Consider the following 27,443-nt stretch of genomic DNA (forward strand, 5'->3'; position numbering starts at 1 on the left):
ATCCCAAAATACTCTTTTATACAACAAATTAACTGATTAATAGCAAAAGAAATTGTAACATTACAGTGACAGTAATAGAAGAGATTTCCTGGATGCTCATCACTTCTTTTTCTTCTTATCCAACAGCTCTTTAACATGTTTGGGACAACTTGGATCAGAATGGATGAGACAACAGATGGAAACAGATAATTATCTTTTTTTAAATAATATTTTATATGAAAACAGGCAACATATGAGCAAAAGACAATGGGGAAAACTACACTCAAACAAACCAATACAAAAAGGGGGGGGGGAATATGATAATTATCATAGCAGTCACACACAGAAATGACTAAACACAGACACTTATGTAGTTTTAAATCACTCTAATGAAGTTACACATCAGCTGACGAGAATGCTCCGTTCAGTAACAAGATCCCTCGTTGAATACTCTTGAGGTGTTGCCTGGCAACAAGTGCTGTAATGCCTGGAGAAGGACATGAAACATTGCACTTCCACACACTTGTGTTGTTCAAGTCAGATACCAGAAACGACTTCATGTTGTTGCTGTCGTTTATCCAAGTAAAAGGAGGATCTGAAGGCAGCAGGAAGGGTATGTAGATTTATTTTTTAAGTAATGTTTGCAAAATTGGAGAGCTTGAGTTTTCTTATCTTCCATTTGAGATCTGAAAATATGTGCACTAAAAGGTACATGTATGTAATAATCTCAGACAGGTGAACCAAACTGGTGAGTCACCTACGTCAGTATTTGCAGCTCATATTTTTATACATATATATATATATATATATATATATATATATATATACCACTAGCCTTTGGTTTGGTGGTAATGTGTTGCTGTGATTATCTTTTCAAGCAGAGGCAGTAGATGGCAGGAGTTGCAAGGGGAGGAGGTTAATATTGTTTTGTGAGGGTGGAGCCATTCAACAGGGCAACATAAAAAGACAATTATAGCCTCTCTGTCCAGTTGAGATCATGAAGGATTTATTCCAGCTGCAGAATGGCGACTGAATCAACTGGTTAGTGTGGACATTAAATATGTGCTATTGTAGGTATAGGTCTTCAATCAGGCACTGCATTTGTTGGAGTTGATAGTTTCCTGCTTATTCCAGGGGGCATTTGTAGAGGGAGTAGAGATAATGCAGAACAGGTCAAAAGTCAGCAAGATAAAGGCATATGTCAGAATACTAAAGTCCCAGGCTCTGTAGTTTTTATAGATTTTGAGACTATAACTGATGAGATACACACTCTACCACCTGTCTCCTCAGACTTTCTCCAAGCAGAGGGTCACAACTGATATTATGACAATTTTGTTTCTCCCTCAGAAATGCTGCCTAAGTCTGAGATTCAGGTTCACCCAGAGCAAATGATCGAGCAGCAGCAGCAGAACACAGTTGGAGTAAGTCAAGTGCGTGGTTTTATTGAAAAGGTGAGTCAGTGTTTGTCTGTCACGTTTTCTCTTGTGATTAAACAATTTCCAGTGTGAGGATTCCTTTTATTTGTATTGCATAGGTTAGCTACAGAACATAATTATTCTTCTAACAATGCTGTAATGTGAAAAAACACATATATTTAAAATATAAAGGTTTGCTTCTCAAGATATTTGCAAGTACCTGTGGAGAATATATAAACTGGTGTACTAAAGAGGCATATTGGAAAATGTCCTAAAACTATTTTGTGGGAAAGATATGACCTGCATTTCAGGTTGAAGAAATCCACATCAAGTCTCTGATACTTTCAGAAGATGTATTCAAATTACTTACTTCAGTAAAAGTATTAATACACACAAAAAAGTATTAGCAACAAACTGTACTTCAAGTATCGAAAGTAAAAGTACTCGTGCAGGATAACCCTTGTCATGTTGTATTAATTTATTGTTGAATCATTATCGTTCATGTATTAACTTGTAAGCGGTACTTTAATGTCGTAGTTGGTTGAGGTCAAATTTATAATAATTATATATATTTAATATTATATATATATAATATTATTCATATTATTCATATTTTCTAAACTCATCATCTCTTTTATATGTAAAATGTTAATCTGAAAAGTAAATATAGTTGTTAAATGAATGTATATATATAAACTACAATATTGGTTGAGTAGAAGAGGTGTAAATCAAATGGAAATACTTGAGTGAATGTACTTTGTTTCTTTCTACCAGTGTCATTTTGTGAAAAAAAATGTGCCTTGCATACAAGTACAATCAATAATTTACAAACTACACTACATTTTTAAAATGGTAGATCTTTCATAGTGCTGTTTTGGAATAAATCTGTAATTAATCCTCTCTCAGCGATGCAGTTATTTATTGATCCAGAGATGGGCGCCTGGCTACTTTTTGTCCTGTAAGTGAGAGGTCTGGTTTTAGCAGCTTGCTCAGCTTTAGCTCAGCTCTGACATCACTGATGCAGTGCTGCATGCTAGCCAGCTCCCACAACACTGACTGCAAAAGCTACTCTCTCCTGTCATGCTGCCTACGAACAGCTGGAGGTAGATCTGTGCACCATAGACCCCATGTTGCGTCAAGGATGGGAGAGGCTGAGCTGGAGTCACAGCTGATTCATTCTCTGGCGATCAGCACAGCCAGTCCCTCTAAGCACCTTTCTTTTTCACCCTCTTTCCAGCGCTACACCTTTGCCTCCTGGATCAGGGACAACATCCACAAGAGGGAATGTTTCTTCTTTGAAAAAGGTGACAGGTAGGCTGAGCTGCTCTGTACTGTGTTTGACTGAAAGTCTGATCTTGTAGTTCCTGCTGCAGTATGCCGTCTGCTCTCTGATGTGTCGATACAAGAGGAGGCATCGCCCTCAGCTGCTGTGAGGGCAGTTACATGTTAATGGCATCCATTAGTTGTTTCCAGTAGTTTCCACTTTCCTCAAACTGTCAGTCCACTGAGAAAATACATTTCCATTAATGCTGTGTAGATTAACTGCCTTGTTTAATATTGAATAATTAAGTATTCACATGTGTTTCTTCACTAGAGAGGATATCTGTAAGTGTGGCTACTCAAAGACTGATCATGTGGATGAAGCCATCAAGCCAGAGGACTTCACAGGCGACTCGTGGAACATACACAGACATGTCCGTGAAGTGCCCACTGATGCTTTTGGAGACATCAGATTTAATGGTTTGGGACAGAAGACTGGCAAGGTGAAACAATCCTTGATTAATGTATCTAACATTACCTTGAGTGTACGTAAACATGTGCCCTGCATGTCTATATACATACCTTCACATCTGTGTTTGTATTTGGGCCATTCTGCAGAATCAGTGCCTTTCCCATCTTGAGGACATTACATGCATAAATGTGCATGAAAAGTATCTGTATAATACATTATATTATCAAGAAAAGTGTCCTGCACTTTGTCTAAATTGCAATTTGAAGATACATCATGTAAACCTTAATAAAAACTACCTAGAATGCTGAAAAAATAGGATTTTAGCCCATCCCCACTCTCTAACACTACACTTCACTATGAAATATAAAGATTTGAATCCTTCAGAAATCTTATTTTTTTGTATTATTGTTTGACTCTATTTCCAATTTAGACATAAAATACATTTTCTCATCAGAAAATTCATAATATGTTCGATAAAATATAGATTTTAGTGGTGTCCCAGGGTTTTCACTCGTTCCTGTTACCCTGACACATTCCTCCCTCTAAAAATTTAGGACATTCCAAAAGTCAGTGATCAACAGGAAGCAGCATCATTTGAGTCTCTTGAAAGTTCTTTCACTCTATTTTCTGTGTATTTGATTAAATTGTAAGTATGATTGAGAATGTAAATCTCAACATTCAGTCCTGTTACCTAAATTATTTCTTAGATTTTATTATGTTGTTGGCTTTTTTTAAAGACAGTTTTGGTAAACCAATTGAAATTGCTGAATGTTCTCATGCTATTCAAATTGATGCCATGTGGCTATATTTTCATGTATTTGCTAATGCTATGCTAAAAACTCAGTCCTGTTACTTTTAGTCCTGTTACTCATATGAAGAATTTGTCATTTAGAAACAACAGAGAGAACGTAAATCTCAACGTTCAGTCCTGTTCCATAATTATTTCTTAGATGTTATTATGTTTGTTTTTTTTAAAGACAATTTTGGTAAACACTTGCTAAATGTTATTTCTATTAGCAGTAACATTTCATGTATTTGCTAATGCTATGCTTAAAACTCAGTCATGTTACTTTCAGTCCTGTTACTCATATGAAGAATTTGGCCTGATATGTACCATTGCACATTTTGAATGGTTAAACGTGTGTTATTAGATACAGTGCTGAAAAAAGACACAGAATGAAGTTTAATTTTTAAGTTACAACATGCAAATGGCACCGATTCGGCAGAATGACTCATTTATGTTCATTCTCAGTATGCACGAGTGTCCACAGACACCAGCCCTGAGGTCTTGTACCAGTTACTGACTGAACAGTGGAAACTTTCCCCTCCCAACCTGCTGATATCAGTGACCGGAGGAGCCAAGAACTTCTATCTGAAGGCTCATCTCAAGAACATGTTCCACAGAGGTCTTATCAAAATGGCCCAGACAACAGGTAGGTCAGCCAGGAGACACACAGAGAGAGAATTGTGTGTGTGAGATGTCGAGTTGTATACCAATGATTAGCCAGAGACTCTGTTACAGCATGTGTTTTATGAGTACATTTTCATTTATGGAGTCTCTGTGTGTCCCTGCAACCACCACATCTTGGAACTCATCTGTTTTTATCACCTTCATTCAGATTCATGCAAAGGTGTTATGATATGTGGTCAAATATAATGTACAATGAACAACACTTTTACTTTTGATCTGAAGTTGTGTCTTTGGTTTGAGCTATAGCTCTTTGTTCCATTTAAAATAAATCTTAATCCTAATACATTAAAGTTTTAGCCAATAGTGTGCTTCTAACTTTGTGCCAAAAGTTTCCCATCAAATTGCTCCAGGGTCCAAAGTCTCTTCCTGGAAGAGTGCAGGCTGTTATATAGCCTGCACCCTTCTTGCTATAATAACAATATAATATATATATATATATATTGTTATTATAGCAAAGGAGTGGTTGTTTATTCACTTTCTTGCCAAGAGTTAGATGAGAAGATTGATATCACTTTGTCTGTTGAATATGACATGACAGCCAGCAGCAATTTACCTTAGCTTAGCATAAAAAGAAGTGTAAAAACAACAAGTTGTGGTTTTACATGGGATTAAACAAACGAGATATAACATGTTCATTTGTAAGCTTTAACCCTCAGAAAGAAAGTGGATAAGTCTATTTCCCAAAATCATGAACTATTCCTTTACCTATTCCTTCAATGCCCATGGTTTTGGAATGATACATTGAGATCTCATTTGTGCGCAATCTCAAATAACATCTCTCATATTTCTGGCCATATGGTATGTTTTGGACACATATTGTGTTGTATGCAGGTGCCTGGATTATCACTGGTGGAACCCATGCAGGTGTGATGAAGCATGTAGGGCAGGCTGTGAGGGATTACGCTCTGAGCAGCGGCTCCATGCAGGGCCAGATCGTGGCTATTGGAGTGGCAACATGGGGAATCATTCACAAGAGGAAGGCATTGGTGCATTCAGAGGTACAAAACAATACATTTACCCACTTGGCTTTTCGTCTTTCTTGTGGCCACACATAGCCTTCTTCTATCTTTTCCCCTCCTCCCTCTCAGGGTTGTTTCCCAGCCCATTACTCGATGGACATCAATGACCAGGGACACCTGTCCTGCCTCGACAACAACCACACGCACTTCCTGCTGGTGGACGATGGGACCCATGGAAAATACGGGGTGGAGATCGAACTGCGAAGCCATCTGGAGAAATACATCTCCAGAAAGCATCTTGGAAACAAAGGTTGAGCTGATGTTACAGATATCATCTCATATCTGATTGTGTTTTATCAGTCCAGTTTGTAAAATTAGATGTTTCATTGTCTGACCTCTAGAGAGCGGTGTGACCATCCCTGTCGTGTGCGTGGTTTTGGACGGAGGACCAGGAACTCTGGATGTGAGTCATCAGTGTCCTGCGTCCATCTCTGTCTTTGTCAATTCAATTTAATTCAAAGGGGTTCTACTGGTATGGGAAACATACATTCACACTGCCAAAGCAAGTGTGAAATAAAACAAAAAATGTACATACTATAGGTAAAGATCTACTAGAGTGAAGAAATGCGTAAACAGAATGTCACATTACAACATTATTGATAAAATATAGAAAAATGTAGACATTGCAGTTAAAAAAATATAATGAATGAGTAGTGAATAAATGTGTTCATCAGCCTTGGTATTGATTCTACAGTCTCTGAACTCTACTGGAGGGATGAACACCATTCTTCAAACAGGTATTCCCTCATTTGGTGTTTTGATGATGGTGGTAGAGAGCACTGTCTAACATGTCGGTCCAAAATCTCCCATAGATGTTCAATTGGATTGAGATCTGGTGACTGCGAAGGCCATAGCATATGATTCACATCATTTTCATACTCATCAAACCATTAAGTGACCCCTCGTGCATTGTCATGCTGGAAGAGACCACTCCCATCAGGATAGAAAAGTTTCATCATAGGATAGAGGTGATGACTCAGAACAACTTTGTATTGATTTGCAGTGACCCTTCCCTCTAAGGGGACAAGTGGACCCAAACCATGCCAGCAAAATGCCCCCCAAAGCATAACAGAGCCATCATATCCCCTCACTGTAGGGGTCAGGCATTCAGGCCTCTACCAGTTTTTCCGTTAATTTGTCACCCGTCTGTATGTTTCTCCTTTCAGACCATCTATAACGCCATGCTGAATGGTACACCATGTGTTATCTTGGAGGGCTCGGGGAGGATAGCAGATGTGATCGCCCAGGCAGCAGTACTGCCGGTGACCCGGGTCACTATCACCCTCATCCACCAGTTGTTAAAGAAGTTCTTTGGCCAAGAGTACGAAAAGTTCAGCGACCTCAAGATAATAAAATGGACCAAGCAGGTAGTTGAACGTACTAAACTGCTGCAACTGATGCTTGACACAAAGTTTGATGTGAAACACCTTGTGTCTGTTTTCTGTGCCAGATTCAGGACATCATCAGGATGTCTCACTTGCTGACAGTATTCAGAGTAAGCGAGGACAATCAAAGGGAAGTGGATGTAGCCATTCTTCAAGCACTCCTTAAAGGTGGGGACATGGTTTCCACACAGATACTCAATAACTGACTAGACTGACTGTAGACTGCAGTGCATGAACACATAAAGGCTCAGTGCCAAGTTTTAACAGGTATTATGTTGCGTCTTAGACTGGACTGTGGTATCAGATGTGCCAAGAGTCAGATATAGTCAGATACATTGACAATTACATTTGATATATTCATATAAAAAATATGCAAATCCATCCTGCCTCATACTAGTCTTGAGAACGATAGATCACGCCCATTTAGCTTAATGGATATTATTATGAGTATACTAAGCCAAAGTGCACTACACGGAAAATGTATCCACAATACTGAACATTCGCATTGTGTTTTGATCATGATGATTCATCATTCTGTACTGTAGCTCAACTGCTTTGTATACACAGTAGTTTCCATCACTGAGCTCCATCGATATTATTAAAATGATTTCCAGGGAGTTGTCCTGCTCAGTAGAATCTTTGTTTGTAAGTAAAGTCTCGCCAGTAATAGGCACTAAACTAATCAGATAACATTTCATGGTATCTAGCATTGTTAAACCTCTGACCTCAGGTTATGTTGTGTTGCAGCAATTACTTTATTATCATCAGCAAATTTTATATGAGGAATCATTAAAGTCAATCATAACGCACAAAACAACAAACTTGATTTAGTTCCAGCTTTTTAAATTTGAGGGTTTGCTGCTTTTCTCTGTTTTACAGCGCTGTAAACTCAGTATTTTCTGGTTTTAAACTGTTGGTCAGGCAAAAAAAACCTCACCCTCACCCTCACCCTCACCTTGAGCTGTGAGACATTGCAAGCAGCATTTATCTCAATTTTCTGGTGATTTAAGGACAAAATGGTTAAATGGTTGATCGAAAATTTGAGCTCTGCAGCAGTCGGTTTGTTGATTTGATGTAAATTGGTTGTGGGTGTCACAAAAATATACAATATAAATTCTCCACTCAGCTTCGAAGACCTGCGAGTCAGTGGCCTGGAAGAGGCAGCTGGAACTGGCTATAGCCTGGAACCGGGTGGACATAGCTAAGACTGAGATCTTCACTGAGGAAAGTCAGTGGGAGGTGAGTCTGCAATTATACAACACCAACACCAGCAGCAATCCGTCACAGATGCAGGATTGACATATAAAGGCCATCGTCTGAACCTGACCCTGTGTTGTAACCATTCTCGTCATTATTATTAAGATATAATAAACAAGTACAACGGACTGATTGAAAAACATGAAAATCAACCCTATGAAGTGCTGAGCTAAAAGGACAAGACCATTTAGGAGAGGTGATCCTCATAAATGTTGTAGAACAAATTACTCTCTAAAAAAACCTCTTGTTCCCAATGTGACACACATTAAACATACACAATAAATACTGTAAACCTTTGTGCCACCAAAAAGAACATTGTATGTGACAAAAATGAAAGCGGGTGCAGTCATGTTTTTCATGCTCAGGTTTCCAAGCAAAGCCGTTCAAACTTGTCAAAACAAAGACGCAATTGTGTTGTTGCATAATTTACTATTTCCATATGGACATTTGTAATGCAAGACATGCAAAACAACTACAGAATTTGTATGTACTTTCATGTCAACATCTTGTTTATTGCAGTCCTCAAAAAATTTTAAACAGTACAAACATACCATCACAGGCTGTTTAAACAATTGTTCTCTGAGCCTCGTATCATAAAAGATACGAGGTGCAGAGGACAAGTGTGTCATAAAATCTTATAAACTGTGTCATGAAAGACTGCCCTACTTCCCATACTGCTATACCAAAACCTCAAATAACCTCAAAATCCTGTTATTCTACATCAAATGAGAGAAATGTGCTGCTCTGAAAAAAAAATGCTGTTACAACTAGCAGTGGTCAGATAATGTTCAGGATGTTCATGTGTTTTGATGTGTTTTGTTCCCATCTTATAGTCCAGTGACCTCCACTGGGCCATGAAATCTGCCCTGGTCGGCAACAAGCCTGAGTTTGTGAGTCTGCTGCTGGAGAACGGTGTGAATCTGAGTGATTTCCTGCAGAACGAGAACATTCTATGTGACCTCTACAAACAGCTGCCCCGCTGCTTTTTCCTCCACAAGCTTGTCAAGCGGGTCGACAGTTCTCACAGCAGCATGAAGCAAGTGTTGGGCATCAGGGCTCGAGCTCAGGCAGTGCAAAGTGAAAGCATCTCTATGACTCATGTGTCTGATGAGGTGCGCCACCTGCTGGGCAGTTTCACACAGCACCTCTACCCTCCCTCCACCACGACAAATGACTTCAACATGTCCATGGAGGATACATCAGTGTCAGTGAGTCTGTTTATCTACAGTAATTTCTCTTAAACACTGAATGGCAACCGAGCTGTGGGAAACACATTGTGACTGAATGAATATGGTGTAACAACTCTAACCCTTGGGACTATAAATAACCACTCAGCAAATCAGGGACGTGGTATCTAAGACACTGAGGTTGTGTCCTTGGTGTTTTTTGTGGGATTTTATGGATTTTTATAAATTGTGAGTATTTACATTCTATAATTCAGAAACATACATTTTTGCAGTATTTTCTAGACTGATTCCAGTATTTTTATAACAGAATACTTTAAGGCCAACAAATAAATAAATTGATAAATAATTCAGTATTTTCAAAACAGAATTTTATTCTGGACAGAGTGGAGAAGGTGTTTAGAGCATATTGGGAGATGAAATGTACAGAAACTGAAAAAAGAGACATAAGAAAAATCCAAATTGGTGTCTAGTCAAAATTTTATGAAGTTGAGATGAATTAAACTCATGACATCAGGGTTACTAAAATCCTGGCTAAGGCCCTGCACCAAAACATGCAATTAATTCAATTTACATTGCTTTCCTTCACTTTTCCTCCAGCCGTCTAAAAGTCAGACGGATTCCAAAGCTCCACTCAGGGAGGACAACGCTGAAGCAAAGAGGGATCCAGGCAGAGACCTTTTTCTTTGGGCTGTTGTCCAGAACAATAAGGAGCTGGCTGAAATAGCCTGGGAGCAGGTGATCAAAACACTTACACTGTATACAGATTAATTTTGCATTGTGTGTATATCAGCTTGTCTGTGTCTGTATTTGTAATTGCACAGTGTACAGACTGCATATCCGCTGCTCTGGCAGCCAGTAAGATCCTGAAGAAAATGGCTGAGGAGGGAAGTGGTGCAGATGAGACAGAGGACATGCGAGCACTCGCCAGTCACTATGAGGAACATGCCATTGGTATAATAACACAGACATAATGATTGGTTTTACTGATGAAAAGATAATTCAAGGTTAGCATTTGTCTTCATTGTATGTATATGTGTGTGTGTGTGTGTCCCAGGTGTGTTCAGTGAGTGTTATAACAGTGACAATGAGCGAGCTCAGAGGTTGTTGGTTCGTGCGTCACCATCTTGGGGCAGGACAACATGCTTTAGGCTGGCACTGGAGGCTGATGATAAGAATTTTGTAGCTCTGTCAGGTGTTCAGGTAGAGAAAACATCTACTCTTTCTCTATCTTTCAACAACATCCACTTCACACAAAGACACACAACATGTTGAGTACAAAACTTTTTGGTGTAGAAAAAGCTATTATAGCTGTAAAAAAAACAACAACAAAAAACAATATTTCTTTACAGTGCAAGATTCTAGTCTATTACACTATGAATGCTGAATATACTGAGAATCATCGCATTTACATCCAATAACACAAATATGGATAAACTGTGCAAATGATCATTGAATTTAACTTGATGAATGAGACTTCATACACTCTCAATTCTCTAGAGTATATTGGTATTTAATCTCAGCAGTATTAATTGCTGCAGATACAGTATGACTGCTAACAGACTGCTAACATGTCTGTCTTCCAGGCTCTTCTGACTCAGATCTGGTGTGGTGAGCTTTCAGTGGACAACCCTGTTTGGAGAGTCCTTATCTGCATGATCTTCTTCCCGCTTATCTACACCAGCTTTCTGACTTTCAGGTGAGTCCTGTCTGCCCAGACCACCACTGCTGGTCTGGGCATGTGCTTTCTGGAAACTTTCCCAGAATTACAGGAATAGTTCAACCTTTTGAATGCTTATTCATTTTCTTGAGAAGATCAGTACCCTCTCATGTCTGTACAGTGAATTTACCAGCAGCCGGTTACAGTGACTCAGCTTAGATTAAAGACTGGAAACAGGGTGGAAGCACTATTACTGGACACATCATCCCCTATAAAACTACAAAGTGTCATTTCCAGCTACATATTCACGTAATGGACAGTTATGAGAGTGGTATTGATTTTCTTTCTTCTTTTTTTAAAGATATGTTTTTGGGCATTTTGAGTTGACAGTGGAGAAGCGGACAGGAAACAAGGGGGAGAGAGAGGGGTACGACATGCAGCAAAGGTCACCAGACGGATTAAAATCAGGGACATTACAGTTATGTGGCATGTGCAGTAACAATTTGGCTACCACGGTGCTCTGGTATCGATTTACTCATTTATCTCTCATCAAGAAAACGAAGAAACGTCCACCAAGGATTAAATTACAAGAATGTAATAAGAACTTAGTCACAATAAATTGAATGCCAATTGCCTGAATATCTCAGCTTTAAAAGAAGTCAGACAATAACTTTGTATTTATTTCCCACAGAAAAAGTGTGACCACATACAGAGCTACAAACAGGCCAAATATGTTGTTGTGCAGGTGTGTGAGACATAAAAATGCAAAATTATTGATTGAAAATACAACAGAGAGAACAAGTCATCACCATAAATGCCAAACAAAGACAACCATCTTTTGTTGAACGAAGTGGGATGGCAGTCAGAAGCTGTTGTTTCTCTCCACAAGTCCACACATAATTCAACTTCATTGATTCAGCAGATCTGTTACACAGTCTCTACAAAAGTCTATCTGGTGTGACTTGGTCTGACAAAGTCGGCACTGCTGCCATTTGTACATCACTTGTTTCTAAAGCTGATATACAAAGGTGATGTTAGAGGCACAAAACCTCGGACCCTGAGCAATAAAGAAGAGTTGACAGTTTTCTTTTAAATCCAAATGAGTTTATATTTGGAAAAAGCAAAAATCATGATGCCATGTTATGTAAACGTGTTGTACGTGTTGTAAGGGCAGCCATCTTACAGAAGCCATTCTATCAGCAAAGCCTGTTGCCTCATGATGTTCCCATATTAACAAACTAAAACAATATTGCCATCATGGATACTCAACAAAATTCAAAGCAATTTTATGATATTTTGACAAGGTCAAATGGTTTTTATTGTACTCTTTAATCACAAGAATAAAAAAATCATATTATGTCATAAGGGAGTTTCTCCTCCTCTATCTTTCAAAGAAACTGGAGGCATTCCCTCTTAGAAAACTATCTAGAAAGTTATAAACATAGCACAAAAAGTAATTTGTGTTTGGTAGATTATTTCTTTGTGGTAACAACAACCGGCATGAGGAGGAGGTGCCAGGCTGTTGTGGCTGTGTATGGTTCTTCCACACGCTACTGAGGCTCCTGTTTGTTAAATGAATACATTTTTAAATTGCCTTTAAATGTCTTGTTTCTTCAAACTTCAATCATCCAATCCACCAAACACCAAACAAGAGTCACTGGCAGAATAAGCTGTTTGACATTAGCAGAGAAGATTTGGCATATTTTTCATGGGTGCAACCCACATACTCACCTCGGCTGCTCATCCTTACAAATGTGGCACCATTTAAAAGGGAAATAAACAGGCTTTCCAACAGTATAAGATTTATTGCCAAGAAGCATTGTTACAACAAAGAAATAATCTACCAAACACAAATTTCCTTACTTTTTGTGCTATGTTTATATCTATATGACAGCATATCACGCTGGCCTGAGGCTGTTCTGCACAGTCAACATACTTTCTATCTACAGGATATAATGTAAAATATTTATATTACTGTGTAAAAATATAAAAGTAATCATTCATTACTGATTCATACAATTGATGTAATGTAGCAGTGGTTTATCTGAAGTTTTAGCATCCCATCTATGTCCCTGTGCCTCAGAAAATACTTGTGCACACAGTTATTTGTAGACACCACCTGGTGGCAGCAACACTTAACAGTTTACTGTTTTCTTTGCCAACCAGAACTGATTCATGTTTATAATTCATGATGCATTATCAAAGCTGCAAGTAGTTTAGATGTTTTTTATCCCATTTACAATCATGTATAAATTTGTTTTAAGGGTTTTTGATGAGGGTTTTACATATGTGAACATATTTGTGCTACCACTTGTACCACATCTGTAGATGTTCAAAAGTGTTTCTTACTGAATTATCAATAAATCTCCACAGACGTGACGAGCTCATCCAGAGGGAAAATGAGAAGAGGGAGGAGTCGAAGACAGTGGAGAAGGTGACAGGAAGTGCAGTTCGAATAAAGCCTCGTGGCCGGTGAGTAGACATTTAATACATGGATTACAAATTACCTTGATTCTATCTGACTGTGTGACCACTTCACAGTTTATAGACACCTTAACCCTAACTTGGAGGTGTAAGCAAGTTGATTAGCTGAAAACAAGAAAAAAAAACAGAAATGTTTTCTCAAGTGCCTCAAATGTCACTTGTGGAAAATAACCAGTTCACCATGAAAACATCAGGTTGTCTCTTGAACATCTGTACACTTTCTGTCCACAGCGACCCCACCAGCCTGCAGGACCCGAAGCCTCTGGACAGATGGTCCAGACTGGTCTACCTGTACACCTCTCCGCAGGTCAAGTTTTACTGGAATATAGTGTCCTACTTCGCCTTCCTCTTCCTGTTCGCTTGGGTGCTCATGATCGACTTCCAGGACACACCGTCTGCTGCAGAGGTGCTGCTCTACATCTGGCTGTTCTCTCTGGTGTGTGAGGAGGTCAGACAGGTGAGAGACTGCTGACACACAGACATGTACAAGTACCTGCTTTGACATCACTGATTGCAACATTTTTCAAAATTTAAAACTTTAGTGTTGATTTACTGTATTGATTCTCTCATCACAGCATAAAAACTTAATGGTTTATTTCAATGGTTTATTGACAGCCTCAAGCAAACATGTCTTAGAAGCAGAGCTGCTCTGGAGACAGAAACGATTTCATGAACTGAGAAAAACATCAGCAGGAAGAGCAGAAATCCAAAGTTAAAGTGCAAAATGGCAACCGAATAGCCCTTTTCAATGTCTTATGGACTCAACTTAACTACATTTAATTGCACTGTGATGTACAAAATATATAGGACAAATAGTAAGGTAAATAACTTTGAAACAATTCGCATGAACAAGTTTATATCCATGTAGATGCCAGCATTGTGTCTCGTTCTTTTTTCTATAAAGGCATGACCAAGGTCAAGGGGTATCAGTGGCGGCTGGTCATTCAAAAAATTGGAGAGGACAGGAGGAAAACCAACATGGAATCTTACAACAAACCGCATCAAACTATATCATTGTCCCCCACCTGATGAAATCCAGGGCTGGGGGGCAATTTTATATGCCAATAAAACAATTTGCTTTCAAAAACAAAAACCCCCGAGTGGTGTAAAGGCTGCTTCTTTAAAGACATTTAGCATATACATATTGTCTCTAAACAAAGAAGTGCTCATTTTAGCCATGGAGTGGTTCAAATGTGTCATTTTACCAACAAAGTGAAATTCTAATTTATAGTATTGTTCTATTGTGACAACAAATTTATGTTCTCATCAAAAACAGACAACATATCACATGATTTACATGTGTTTCGTATGTATTTTCTTAGTATACAGAAATATATGAAGTATATGCTTATATTGTGATACAGGTTCAGATCAGTGCTGAATACTAGAAAGATTGAACACTAAAAACACTCACAGATCTAAAAGTGTAGGTTCACATCAGAAAGTATTAATGCATGTATCAAATACATGACTTACACACCCTTATCTATATGTACGATATACAAAATATAGGCCTTGTCTACAAAGCTGACATGTTAACACTAGGGGTGTTAACGTGAGCACAAAACTCACGGTTCGGATCGTATCACGGATCAGATCATTATTAGGATCAGCGAGAAAAAAAAAGGGGGGAGACAAATAAAACTTTGTTTTCCATTTATTCTATAACACACTTACAGCCAGAAACAGCAAGGAACTTTTGCCCATGGTCTTAAATGAAAACAACATTTAAGATGTCCAATGTTTAAATAAAATAAAATAAAATATATAAAATAGTCAATGCTCAGTTATTGCAATATGAGGCACAAAACAGCCTCTGTCCACATTATCAAAACTTGATGATAACAAACATTCACCGCTAACGTCAGTTAGCAGCTAGATGCTAATTAGCTCCTCAGCTGCAGCACATTAAACTGCAGGTAAACATAACTCAAATGTCACATTGACCCGTTAGATGCTGGTTTGATCGTTGCTCTTCAAAATCCCTGTTAGCAACACGCTGTCAGTCCATGACTTTTACTTACAGCAGTTGTTTACTTTGTCTTAAATGAGACATTCAATTTTGCAATTAATCCGCAGTTCATATGCCTGCCGAACCGTGGGGGGCGATCCGTATGGATCACCACTTGTTATTCCAGTTACTTTAAGCTTATTACTCAATATACAGCTCAGCTTAAAAATGAACTAAAGAAACTGTCAGAAGCAAGCAGCCAGACCTCCTGCACTCATTCACTAATCACACATCAACAGGTGACTGAACAACCACTCAATTAAAAACGAATGAATGAGTGAGTCCAGACAGCTCACTGTAACTTCAACAAGCAAACTAACGTTACCCACAACACATTATATGATCTCTGCTGCATTCTTGTTAAGGAGATAAAAAACACAAAAAAGCCACACAGAGACAATTAACCATCAGAGATGAAATTAGCGACCAAAGAGACAGAGAGAGAGAAGCTGTATCTGACTCACATTATCTGACGTCTTCTTCTTTCTATCATGGAGATGAAGTATTCATGTTATAACGTCCATTTGTAGCTGTTGGTCATCTTGTTTGTTAGTTAACAGAACTTTGTGGCTGCTGGCTAACCAGTCTGATATCATTAGCAACAATGACAAACAAGCTAACTCTCCTGGTTGTTTCTCCGGTTGCTTCTCTCTCCAGCCTCCCCGGCAGCGTCCTGCTGCTGCTGCGCTGCACAGACCAGATCTATTCTCCCGTTAGCTTAACAACAGTCCTTAACAGTCCTTCCGTGGATGTATAAAGAGTCCTTCAGGCTGCTACAACAAGCCAGCTGTTGCATTGGCTAACGCAAGGAGCTATCCACTGCTGCTACTCTGCCTTACAGTGGAGAGAATTGAAGATGAATTCTGGAAAATATCATTGGACCAACTCAATGTAAATATTGCATTCTGGTTGTTGATTGGTAAAGGAGGACGTCCTCCCTTGGAGCGTCATTTTAGTGTCATGGCCAATCACAGATTAGCATGAAAAAGAATGAAATACATTGAGTCCAATGTAAGAGATCCCGCCCTGCGGAGGTCAGCAGGCACCCATCCTCCTCTGTCCCCCCTCCCCCCCCACCACCACCACCACCACCACTACTTCACACACTGCTCTTTCTCCTCCTGCCTCCTCCCTGCAGGTGTCGCTGTTGAAGCATTTTAAACAGAATTTCAGCAATGGATTTTTTTCCAAAGAAGAGAGAAAAAATACTGACATTTGGTAATGGTTTATTTCAACCAAATATTCTTTTCTGTATTTTGATCTCCCTTTTGCCTCTCAAAAAATAGAGGAGGATCAACCTCTTCTGCCTCTATGGACCAGCCTCCACTGAGGGGTATGCTATGGAGTATGCTTCACTCCAAGAAATATTTGTCACTGCATCATTATCAATTTGTCTTTTCTGTCTCAGCTCTTTCATGATCCTGATGGCTTTGGATTTCGGAAGAAAGCCAGGATGTACATCAGTGACCTGTGGAATATTTTAGACGTTCTGTCCATCATCCTCTTTATTATTGGCCTTGCATTTAGGTAGGTTTCCTTCCTCCCAGACAAACACTTTAGGGCATTGAAGTGCCCCATGCCTGCTGCATTATTGTTGAATCACCACGTTTTTCTATTTCAGGCTGACGACTGAGCTGTTGTATGCGGGTAAAATCCTCCTCTGCATCGACTTTGTGGTCTTCTGCCTCCGTCTCATGGCGATCTTCACCATCAGTCAAACTCTGGGACCAAAGATCATCATAGTCAGAAGGATGGTGAGAGGATGCACACAAGGGTTACATACAAACATAATGAATACTGGCCTGATGTAATGTGGGAGTAACTGCAGAACACAAAATGCTATGAACATCTTTTATCTAATACAAAAAGAGGCTTCTGCCTCACTGGGCCTGGTGTCTGCAGATGAGATGTGCTCTTTGTGTTAAATAAAAATGGTTTTTGAACCAAGTTTTGCAGCTGATCTCTCTGCCACCAGACTGGATTTCAGTCAGTCAAACCACTAAGATGTGATGTGTGTTTAACCACAACAGGACAACCTTTTCAGTGCTGAAACTTGCCCTTGCAAAGTTTATAGATGTGATGCTTTTGGCAGCGTATATACGGACAAATGCAACTTTATGAGGTACTAAATGTAAAATTTTAATAAAATGTCTCTGACTAAGTCCCGTATGGCTGAAAAAGAAATACCTAAATACCCGGTGTTGTTGATCGACAGAAAATTAATCTACTATTTTGACTATTATGATAATCATTTCGAGTCATTTTTTTAAGAAAAAAATGCAAAAAATTCTCTGGTTCCAACATCTTAAATGTGAATATTTTCTGGTCTCTTTAGTCCTCTGTGTTAGTAAACGGATTATCTGTGGATTGCGGACCATTTGTTGGGATAAAATAAGACATTTTAGGTTGTATCTGTTGCTTTGGGATACAGTCATCAACATTTTCCACCATTTTCTATCATTTTATAGACCAAACAACTTATCGATTAATTGATTCAACCGTACATAAAGCACATGACACTTTTTGTCCATTTTTTTCAGTGTTTCTAACTTGTAACCAATGTTTTTTCTGCCCTCCAGATGATGGATATGTTTTTCTTCATGTTCATGCTGAGTATCTGGGTGGTGGCGTACGGTGTGGCCAAACAAGGCATCCTCATCGACAATGACAATCGGCTGGACTGGATCATCCGGGGGGCTGTTTATGAGCCGTACCTGACCATATTTGGGAATTTTCCCACAAATATTGATTGTGAGTGGAGATGGAACATAATACTAACTTTCTTTGTAGTTGGTACACTGTGACACATTTCTCTTACAGGACACTTCACCCTTTTAGCTTTTAAGAGGCTAACACTTGGTCGTCTCTTATCTCTTCGCTGTCTGCAGATGCTGCGTTTGACATAAACTCTTGCAGTGTGGATGGCATCGATCCTCTGAAGCCCAAGTGTCCAGTGCTGAACAAAAACGAAACACCGGCCTTCCCCCAGTGGCTCACCATCATCATGCTTTGTGTTTACTTGCTCTTTGCCAACATACTGCTGCTCAACCTGCTCATAGCTATCTTCAAGTGAGTTCTATTCAACATCACTGTGTCTTAAATCAATCATAATTTTATTGGTGTGAGATTTTCTCTCCAACCTGCTGTTAGTTTAATAAAGACATATAAAACCAGTGCAACACCACTATCTCTCTTTGTGTTCCTGTGTAGCTTTACGTTCCAGGAAGTGCAAGACAACACAGACAGAATATGGAAGTTCCAAAGATATGAGCTAATTAAGGAGTACCACAGCCGCCCTGCTGCCCCTCCTCCTTTTATCATCTTCAGTCATCTTTACCTCTTCATCAGGAACGTGGTGCTGCACAAGCCCCCCATCAAATACAAAGAGTTCAGTAAGTATTGTATTATTCATTTCTGCCTATTGTAAAATGATACTGATTCTAGACCAATGTGCTTGAATGAGATAGATTATTGTCACTTTTAGTCAAGTCCTTGCAGAAAAAAATACCTCGTTCCTAGACCTGCTTTCTGAAGCTGACAAATTTTTAATTTTATTTGAGAGTTTTTACATGATTGTTTTTAGGCATGCTGGCAGTCTGGCTCTAGGGTGGCAATGTCAGTCTGTCAGTTGTTAGACCACCTCCATGTATCTACACCAACAGATACAGACACTTCTCTCCAGAAGCTGTTGCCCTAAATACAGCTGAACTGTGCTGTTATAAAACTGGACTTAACATTTCACATCCCTCGATTAATCCCCACACTTGTCTCTTTCATATATTTCATCAAACTGGATTTAACATTGTACATTGCATCCAACCTCCACTGTTGCATAATTTAATTATTTATCACACATGTCACATTTAATTTTAGCAACCTTCATATATTCCATACACTTCATTTCTTTGTTCATTGCACAGTCCATATTTCCTTTGTTCTTATTTCCTTTCAATATTTCATTTCAATTTTTATATCTCATTTTAAAACTATTACTATTTCATTCTGTAAATAGTTTTTTTCTGATTCTGATCTGATTTTGTCCAGATTGAAATATCTCAACAACTATTGGATGGTTTGCCATGAAATTTTGTGCAGACATCCATGGTTCCCAGAAGATGAATCCTATTGGTTTTAGTGATCCCCTGACAACCACAAGGTTCAAATTGATGTTTTTTTTTTTTGTTTTTTTTTTTGTGAAATGTCTCGATAAGGTTGTCTGGTGAAGGTTTCAATGGTGTTTAATGGTAAACATTATTCCTGCTTAGGAGTGGCATGTTATCATTGTCATTGTGAGCATGTTATTATGCAAATGCTAGCATTTAGCTTAAAGCAGAACTTTGCCTAAGTACAGCCTCACAGAGCTGCTAGCATGGCTGTAGAGTATTTGTTGAGTTCATTGATGCTTTTCTGTATTTGTCCCTTTTCTATATATATATATGTCATTTTGGTCGTCTCTGGTGTCAGATGTGAGTGTCCTTGTTGATCTTCCTCCGGTTGTCCACTGACTCCTGGTCAATGACCTCGACCCCTTCGTAGCTGATGTTGTGAACAGGTTTAAGTCTGGTGTTTGTGTTCATTGTTCATTCAGTGTCTTTTCCAGAGTTCTTGCCATTTCACCAGTGCAGTGTTTTCCAGAGTTGCATGTGATGTAAAGACAGGTCTGTCTTGAGGATGCACCAGCAGAGATCTTGGTGTTTAATAGTGGTGTCTTTTCTGGTTTGTATTGCATGTTGCATGTGTAAGTACAGTATTAGCTAGATGACTCAAAAACATGTAACAATCTTTATCATCTTGTTTTTCAGAGGATGAGCTTCCTCAGACAGAGGAAGAAGAGCTGTTGTCCTGGAAGGCCTTGATGAAGGACAGATACCTGCTGTCCACAAAGCAGAAGCAGAACCAGAGCATGGAGCAACGCATCCTGGACACAAAAAAAAAGTAAACTGACACAGGAATATACAGTAGCCCAGTGTAGATGCATAACAATCCTTTAAAGGCAGTGGTGTCTACATCCCTTGTCCACACATTGGTGAAACTATCCTGTACGTTACTACTAAAAAGCAACAAATACATTTTTTATTCTCTTTAATCATTAATCATCCTGTGAGACCTCAGATTTATCTTGTAACCCACTTGAGTGCTAAGCCCTCAGTGAAAATAGTTGCAATGAATTTGGTGGAATTAAATTTAAAGCAGCACTAATCATTATTTTTATATTAATAATGGGTCCAATTATTATGTATAATGTGATAAGGTTTGTTGTTTGTAGTGACAAACCAACAGATAATTATCACCCAACTCTGCAGTTTCCCTCAGCTCTGCAGAGCGTTTTGGCATCTTTTGGCTCATTGTTTTGGTTTTACGGCTCACTACTGTACTGTTTTTGTTCAGTCTCACTGCTCTCATCAGTTTCATTTCCAGTTGGCAGCTGTTTTTTTATGGAAAAGCTCTGATAAACTCACTGCACACTACCTGCTCACCACCAAATGGCAGACAGACAAAGTTAGTGACTAGCTGGTGAACATAGTAGAGCATCTAGCAGCTTAACAGCCAGATATTTCCCTGAGGAGTTGTTGGAAACCAAAAGCAGAGATAAAAGAAGCATAAGTATTGGACTTACAATTTGTCACGTGGACAAAAACACAACTCCAGTTTCATAACTGTCTGTTAAATATGAAACTAGAGTCAGGAGACAGTTAGATTAGCTTAGCATAAAGACAGGAAACAGGGAATTTTGTTACCTTTGGACAGCTGTTTCAGTCTTCATGCTAAGATAAGCTAACTAGCTGCAACTCATGCAAAAAAGTGACTAAGCGTGTTTCCCAAAATGTCACACTATCGCTATAATGCAGGACAATAGTTTTAGTTTTTAAGGTTTAATCAGGCCAAATCTTTCTTTGACCAAACATAACAGCAGAGTATATAGAGTATATAACATTATACAGTCTGGGAGTGATATTCCACAAATACCAGACATACATACTGTGTTTGTTTGTTTCCCCAGGGTCTCCACCATTACCGATTGGCTGGAGAGGGAAGAGGAGATGAGCTCTGGCACCATAAAGGAAAGACTGGCCCGAGTAGAGGAGCAGGTTGTGACCTTATTTGTGATTATCACTAATGTTGCACCTGTGTCTGTCACATTTCACATGAATTCTTCTAGGTGCACCAATTTGTGTTTATTGAATTCTATGTCCAGATGTCCCTTGTGAAAAAAAACGGTCATCTTTAGCATTGTATAAGCAGTCATCAAAAGTATTTGACCCAGTTTTCTTTTGTCTCGTCAGGTTGGCCAGTCAACCAAAATCCTGCAGTGGATTATGGACAGTCTGAAATCTCAGGGTTTTGCAGCAAAAGAAACACAAGCAACGAGTCAGCTACCAAATTCTTCATCTTTTATTTATGTTAATTTGCATATTTTTATCATAATTTTGCAAATATGTGACATGGCAAATTTCCTGTCACTTTTTCCTCTTTCATGCAGCATCAGCTACAACAGACAGTGAGTCCCCTAAAACTGAAAAAGAGGACAGCTTCCATGTGAATGCCCGTCAGTTGCACTACCCGAACAGCAAACTTAACCGCTTCCCGGTGCCTGATGAGAAGGTGCCATGGGAGGTATATAGCATAAATTTCCATCATGAAATCACCAACTGCTGGTCCTTACTGCATAAAATTAATATTGGATCCAGTTTGTTTTAATGTCGTCTTTTTTTTAGGTCAAGTTCAGCTTATACATGCCGACTTGTTATACCCCAGAGGACAGTGCAGACCATTTGGATGGGTATGTTTTGACTATGAGAAGACCACACATAAGGCTTTGTTCCTATTAGGGTTGGTGTGTGGATATATTTGCAGCTCAGATGATTCATAACGAGGGATTTTGTCAGGATAATAAAACATTTTCCAGTTAAAATGAAGATTTGTACAACTGATCTTGAATCAAATAGTGTATAGTGAATGGTCTTGAGTGATCCATGAATTCCTGCTTGAATAACTGACCCCTCTGACCTAACTCTGGGTCCACTGTCTAATTACAAGCCTCCTTCTATCTCCTTAACTCTCATATTTCATTTATTCTTTCTCCTCACAGATCAGAATCAGAACCCTTAGATAATTACAGGTATGATACTTGATAAGATGCACAAGGCGTCAAATAGCACTTACAATAACCTTACAAGCATGTCTTGATGTCTTAATATGTATCCAATTTCTCATCTGTCACTAGAAACCCAGCAGGGAGGACAGGCATCAGGGGACGAGGTGCACTCAGCCGCCTGGGTCCAAATCTGCATGTAGACCTTGTGCTCACACGGTAAGTTGTGTCTTTACAGTGCTACGAAGAAGGTTGTCTTCACTACCACATGTTTGCAATGCATGATTTCTAAGTTGTTTTTCTAGCTGGCAAGACAGCGAGCGATCTGTTTTGGAGTTTCTGGCAGTTGGAGACGATCACCAACAAACCTTGGCTTTACCTGGGGTGAGTCCTACTGTTTCATTCACCTCAGGTGGTTTACCTGTTTGAGCTGTTAAAATATGCTGCTTAGTTGTCATTTTTTAAAAATTCAGGGACCTGTCGAATCTGCTCATCACCTGCCAGTGACTCTTGAGAGAAACATGGGGAAGAAATTGTATGAAAAATTAAATGAAAAAGTATCGGAGGGAACAAAGGTAGGTTTGTTCAACACTTTGGTTTGTCTTTAAAGAATAGAGCTTTAATGTCCCAAAGGAGCAATGTCGTTTATAACAGTATAAAAATAACAGAAAACCACAAAAAGCATAATATGTCCTTTAAAAAACCAATAGGTCAGCAAGAGCTTGGTCACCACGAGTCTTGAACTTTGAGCAGGGCACAGTTGGTGACCAGAGAGGCCTAGTGGACCTATGTTAGATCTGGGAATCACAAATGACCCCGAGGTTTCTGAAGATCAGCTTTGGTTTAGTAGCCAGGAAAGTTCAAGTACTTATATAAAATTTCACAAGCCTGAATGGGTGCAAAGACAAGAACTCCAATTTTATTGTGATGCAATTTCATGTGACATCCAGGCATTGATCTCCTTAAGACAAATATGTAAAGTAGCCAAATTTGAAAGTGCCCTTGGTTTCATATAGAAGTACATAAAGCTGGAAATCATCAGCACAGCAATGATAAGAGACAGCCAAACTGGCAGATAATGTGTCCTAAAGGGAGAATAAGACAGGTCCCAGGATTGATCAGATACTTCATCTGCAATACCATGAACCTCCAATTAGACAAACAGGAAGAAAAGCATTCAAGTGCTGTCCCAGACATCCCAACCTACTTCCTCAGACAATCAGATACAAGATTATGATCTATTGTATCAAAATGCAACTTTTGCTTCCATCTGACTGCAACAAGATGTCATTTCATTCATCTTGTTGCGTCACATTAAATTCATAGTGTCAAGAGTGCTGAGTCCAATATGAATGGCCTGAGCTCTTTTAACCCTTGGGCCTCGCTTTAAGATACTATCAATAGAGCACATTAGGGACCTAAAAGGTCCCCATCAAAAACCACCATAAAAATATTATATATCAATATTTTTGTCCACTTTCACTGAGTTAATGTTTTTAATTAACTTCATACCTGATCATAACCAGCAAATATTCATTCATTTCCATAATTTTAATCCTTTAAATGCCAGTTTTTGTGATGATACCCCTAACTTTTATAAAAGAAAAATTACAAAAATTGAAATATTTTCAATATGCTAAAGGAAAATGGGAAATTATTTTTTGAATATCACAGTTTGGGATATGCCAATGATTAGCAACAACATTGAAATTGATGCTTTTTCAGATTAAAATTATTTTGGCTACACACGCACATACACACCACTTTCTCCATACACCACTTTTAAACATCCCTACCCACACATACAACTCACTGAAGCTGTAATATACTTGGCTGCAGTATTCCCGATAGAGGATTAATGCCCCTAGTGGAACCAGGAAAATAGCATGCATTTTGCACAAAGGGTTAAAAAAGAGAAAATGTCTCAATCAGCTGGAAGATACTAAAAACTAAAATTTTGAAGCCAGGGCTTCAGTTTGAAAGTCTTGACAGAATGCATGAATTTATGCAGTAGCATCAACAGGATCAAAATATGTGGTTTGAATAGGTTTCAATGGGACCTAAAATGGCCCTAACAAGCTGAAAGTTAGTATTGTCTCTACACAAAGTATTATAGACTTAATATAGGATCTGTGGTTGAATTTCCAAAATTGGATAAAAAATGCACACCTTTGCCAAAAATCATGGCTACAGCATAATCACAGCCAAAATAATCAAAAAAAATAAAATGCTAAGGGTCCTTTTAGGTTCCTAGTGAGGCACAAGAGTTAAAGTTACATCAGTGACTTCATGGCACACTTTCACGTTTATTTCCAGTTGATTTTTGTTTTTCAGACTGAGATAGTTTTTCAGTTTTTCTGACAGATAAGAGTATGTGTTTAAACTGACTCACTAAAAGCAACACTGTCAACAGACATTTGCCAACATTGTAACATCTAAGCTTCCTTAAAGAAGATGTTTGCCTTTTTAAGAAATAAAATTGGTGTAGTATTCTGCTGAACTAAAGTCACCTTCCCCTTTAATGATGAGGAGCGAGAGAAGATCTCCACAAATCATTGAACGTTGTAGGAAATACTAATCACATCAACTGACAACATTTTCTACCTTTAAATATTTGCATTTGGTTGAGACGCTTATCAACTTAAACTAACTGATCCACCCTGCCTCTGCCTCAAATCTTCAGATTGAATTAATGTTTATGAACTAAATGAATTAGATGATTAATAACGGTGTGATGAATTTGTTGATTCTGACTTGCAAGTGATCTTTTTTGTTGTTACTGTGTTTTAGGTGTTTGAGGGTTATGTGGACGACAGCAGGAACACAGATAATGCCTGGGTGGAAACCACTGTCCTAAACCTTCACCTGGACAGAACGAGCGAGGTTATGGCAGAAATCGACAATGTAGTGTGAACCTTTTTATTTTATTATTTTAAAATATGTATAGCATCCAATATTTTACACATTTACAGTACAGTTTATCCATTAGCTTTCATTTAGAACAGCAATTGTACTGTATGTGTGAAGTAAAGAGAATTAAATTCTTGTGTCATGACTGATACTTTTCTTCTACATTTGGGTGATATTCTTGGAAGAAATTCAGGTCATGATTCCTCCTACAGTGGATATATATAATTATTTGTTTTTATGGTGTCTTTCTTCGTAGGTGGTGCACAGCCATGGTTGTCTTAAGTGGCAGGAAGTGAGCAGAAAAACAAGACTTAGCTCAAACCAAAGAGACTCTTTGAGGCAGGTCGCTGAGCTGCACAACAAGAAGTTCTGATCTTCACGCTGCTGTAACTGCCTGTCATCCACAGGTTTCCTTCTGCCTGTTAATGTGGCCTTTTGTCAAAGCGGATGTAGATTCATTCTGTTGCAATGCAGCACAGAATTAAAAGCAAGACTAAAGACTTGAACCTAAAGCCAAAATATATGCTGCTTGATATTATTTTTCAACATTTTGCACCGATGTTCACCACAAACTGTATGTTTAGCCTACACACTGTGCTGTACACTTCATACACGTGTAAACATCCATATATACACTGAAATAAATACCTCAGTGGTGGAAAGTACATTTACTCATGTGCTGTACAATTCTTAGGTTCTTGCACTTTAGTGTTTCCATCTTACACCCCTTTAAACTTCTACATCACATTTCAGAGGGAAATATTGTACTTTTTACTCCACATTTTGGTTGCTTTATAGATTAAATTATATCATTATCTTATAAAAAATTATCCATTGTCATAGATGAAAATGATTGGTTGTTCAAATTAACCCCAGCTTGACTAGCTGCAATTTTAAAATGCAGTTTATAAGGTAATGCATCAATAATAATAATAATAATAATAATAATGATAATGTAATAATATAAAGTACAGTACATGACAATATAAATCGCTGAAAGGGAACTTACTGCATAATGAGTACTTTTATTTTTGATAGTTTAAGTATATTTTGTCGCTACTACTTTTGCACTTGTACTTAAGTAACATTTTGAATTTGGGACTTTTACTGTTTTTTTAGTTTATATTTTACTATTGCTGCTTTTACGAAAAGATCCAAGTACTTCTTCTTCCACTGAAAAACATCATCTGTCAGTTTCCTTGTATGTTGTTCATTTATGTTATAGTTTGTTTCATGTGTGATCTTTATTCTTTACATAATCAAATGCACTATTAAATTTAGTGGCATCTAGCAGAACAGACTTGGCAGAAATGGAATATAATGTTCATAAGTATGTTTTAATTAGTGTATAATAGCCTGAAAATAAGAATTGTGTTTTCGTTACCTTAGAATGAGCTCTATATATCTACATAGGGAGAGGGTCCTCTTCCACAGAGTCTGCCGTGTTGCACCATGTTTCTACAGTAGCCCAGAACAGACTGCTTGGAAGGGGAGGGGGAGCAGGGGTATTCAGTTGTTTGCAAACTGCAACCTCACTGCTAGATGCCACTAAATCCTACACACTGATCCTTTGAAGGATGAGTCAACAATTTTTCAAGTCTGGTGCCCAAATGAACACTGAAATAGGTTTTTCTTGCTGTAATCACTCCTCCTGTTCATACTGGCCATTAGAAGATCCCTTCATAATTCACTTACAATGTAAGTGATGGGGACAAAATCCACAGTCCTCCTTCTGTGCAAAAATGTATTTAAAGTTTATCTGAAGCTGATATGAAGTTTCAGCCGTCCAAATGAGTCGAATCAAGTAGATATCTTTCAACATTACAGTCTTTTTAGTGCCAAC

At 38.5% G+C, this 27,443-nt stretch overlaps 1 protein-coding gene across 1 annotated transcript; it reads left to right on the top strand.

Annotated features, from left to right (window-relative positions):
• The first annotated feature begins 453 nt into the window (after positions 1-453).
• Positions 454-26,863, top strand: trpm2 (transient receptor potential cation channel, subfamily M, member 2). Its single transcript, XM_042425720.1, has 34 exons — positions 454-592; positions 1,327-1,430; positions 2,632-2,705; positions 2,989-3,157; positions 4,379-4,559; positions 5,429-5,595; positions 5,686-5,866; positions 5,958-6,019; positions 6,783-6,983; positions 7,067-7,169; positions 8,128-8,240; positions 9,092-9,466; positions 10,043-10,180; positions 10,267-10,396; positions 10,500-10,645; positions 11,029-11,141; positions 13,476-13,574; positions 13,818-14,043; positions 17,006-17,124; positions 17,219-17,351; positions 18,177-18,348; positions 18,486-18,666; positions 18,808-18,989; positions 20,400-20,532; positions 21,599-21,686; positions 21,882-21,966; positions 22,079-22,212; positions 22,314-22,378; positions 22,688-22,717; positions 22,823-22,909; positions 22,996-23,074; positions 23,164-23,265; positions 25,481-25,594; positions 25,857-26,863. Exons 1-34 carry the CDS (start codon positions 463-465, stop codon positions 25,971-25,973), a joined length of 4,533 nt encoding a protein of 1,510 aa, XP_042281654.1. The 5' UTR covers positions 454-462; the 3' UTR covers positions 25,974-26,863.
• Positions 26,864-27,443: the final 580 nt, after the last annotated feature.

This window comes from Thunnus maccoyii, chromosome 11, assembly GCF_910596095.1.
Source record: "Thunnus maccoyii chromosome 11, fThuMac1.1, whole genome shotgun sequence".
In the NCBI taxonomy this organism is placed as follows: Eukaryota; Metazoa; Chordata; class Actinopteri; order Scombriformes; family Scombridae; genus Thunnus; species Thunnus maccoyii.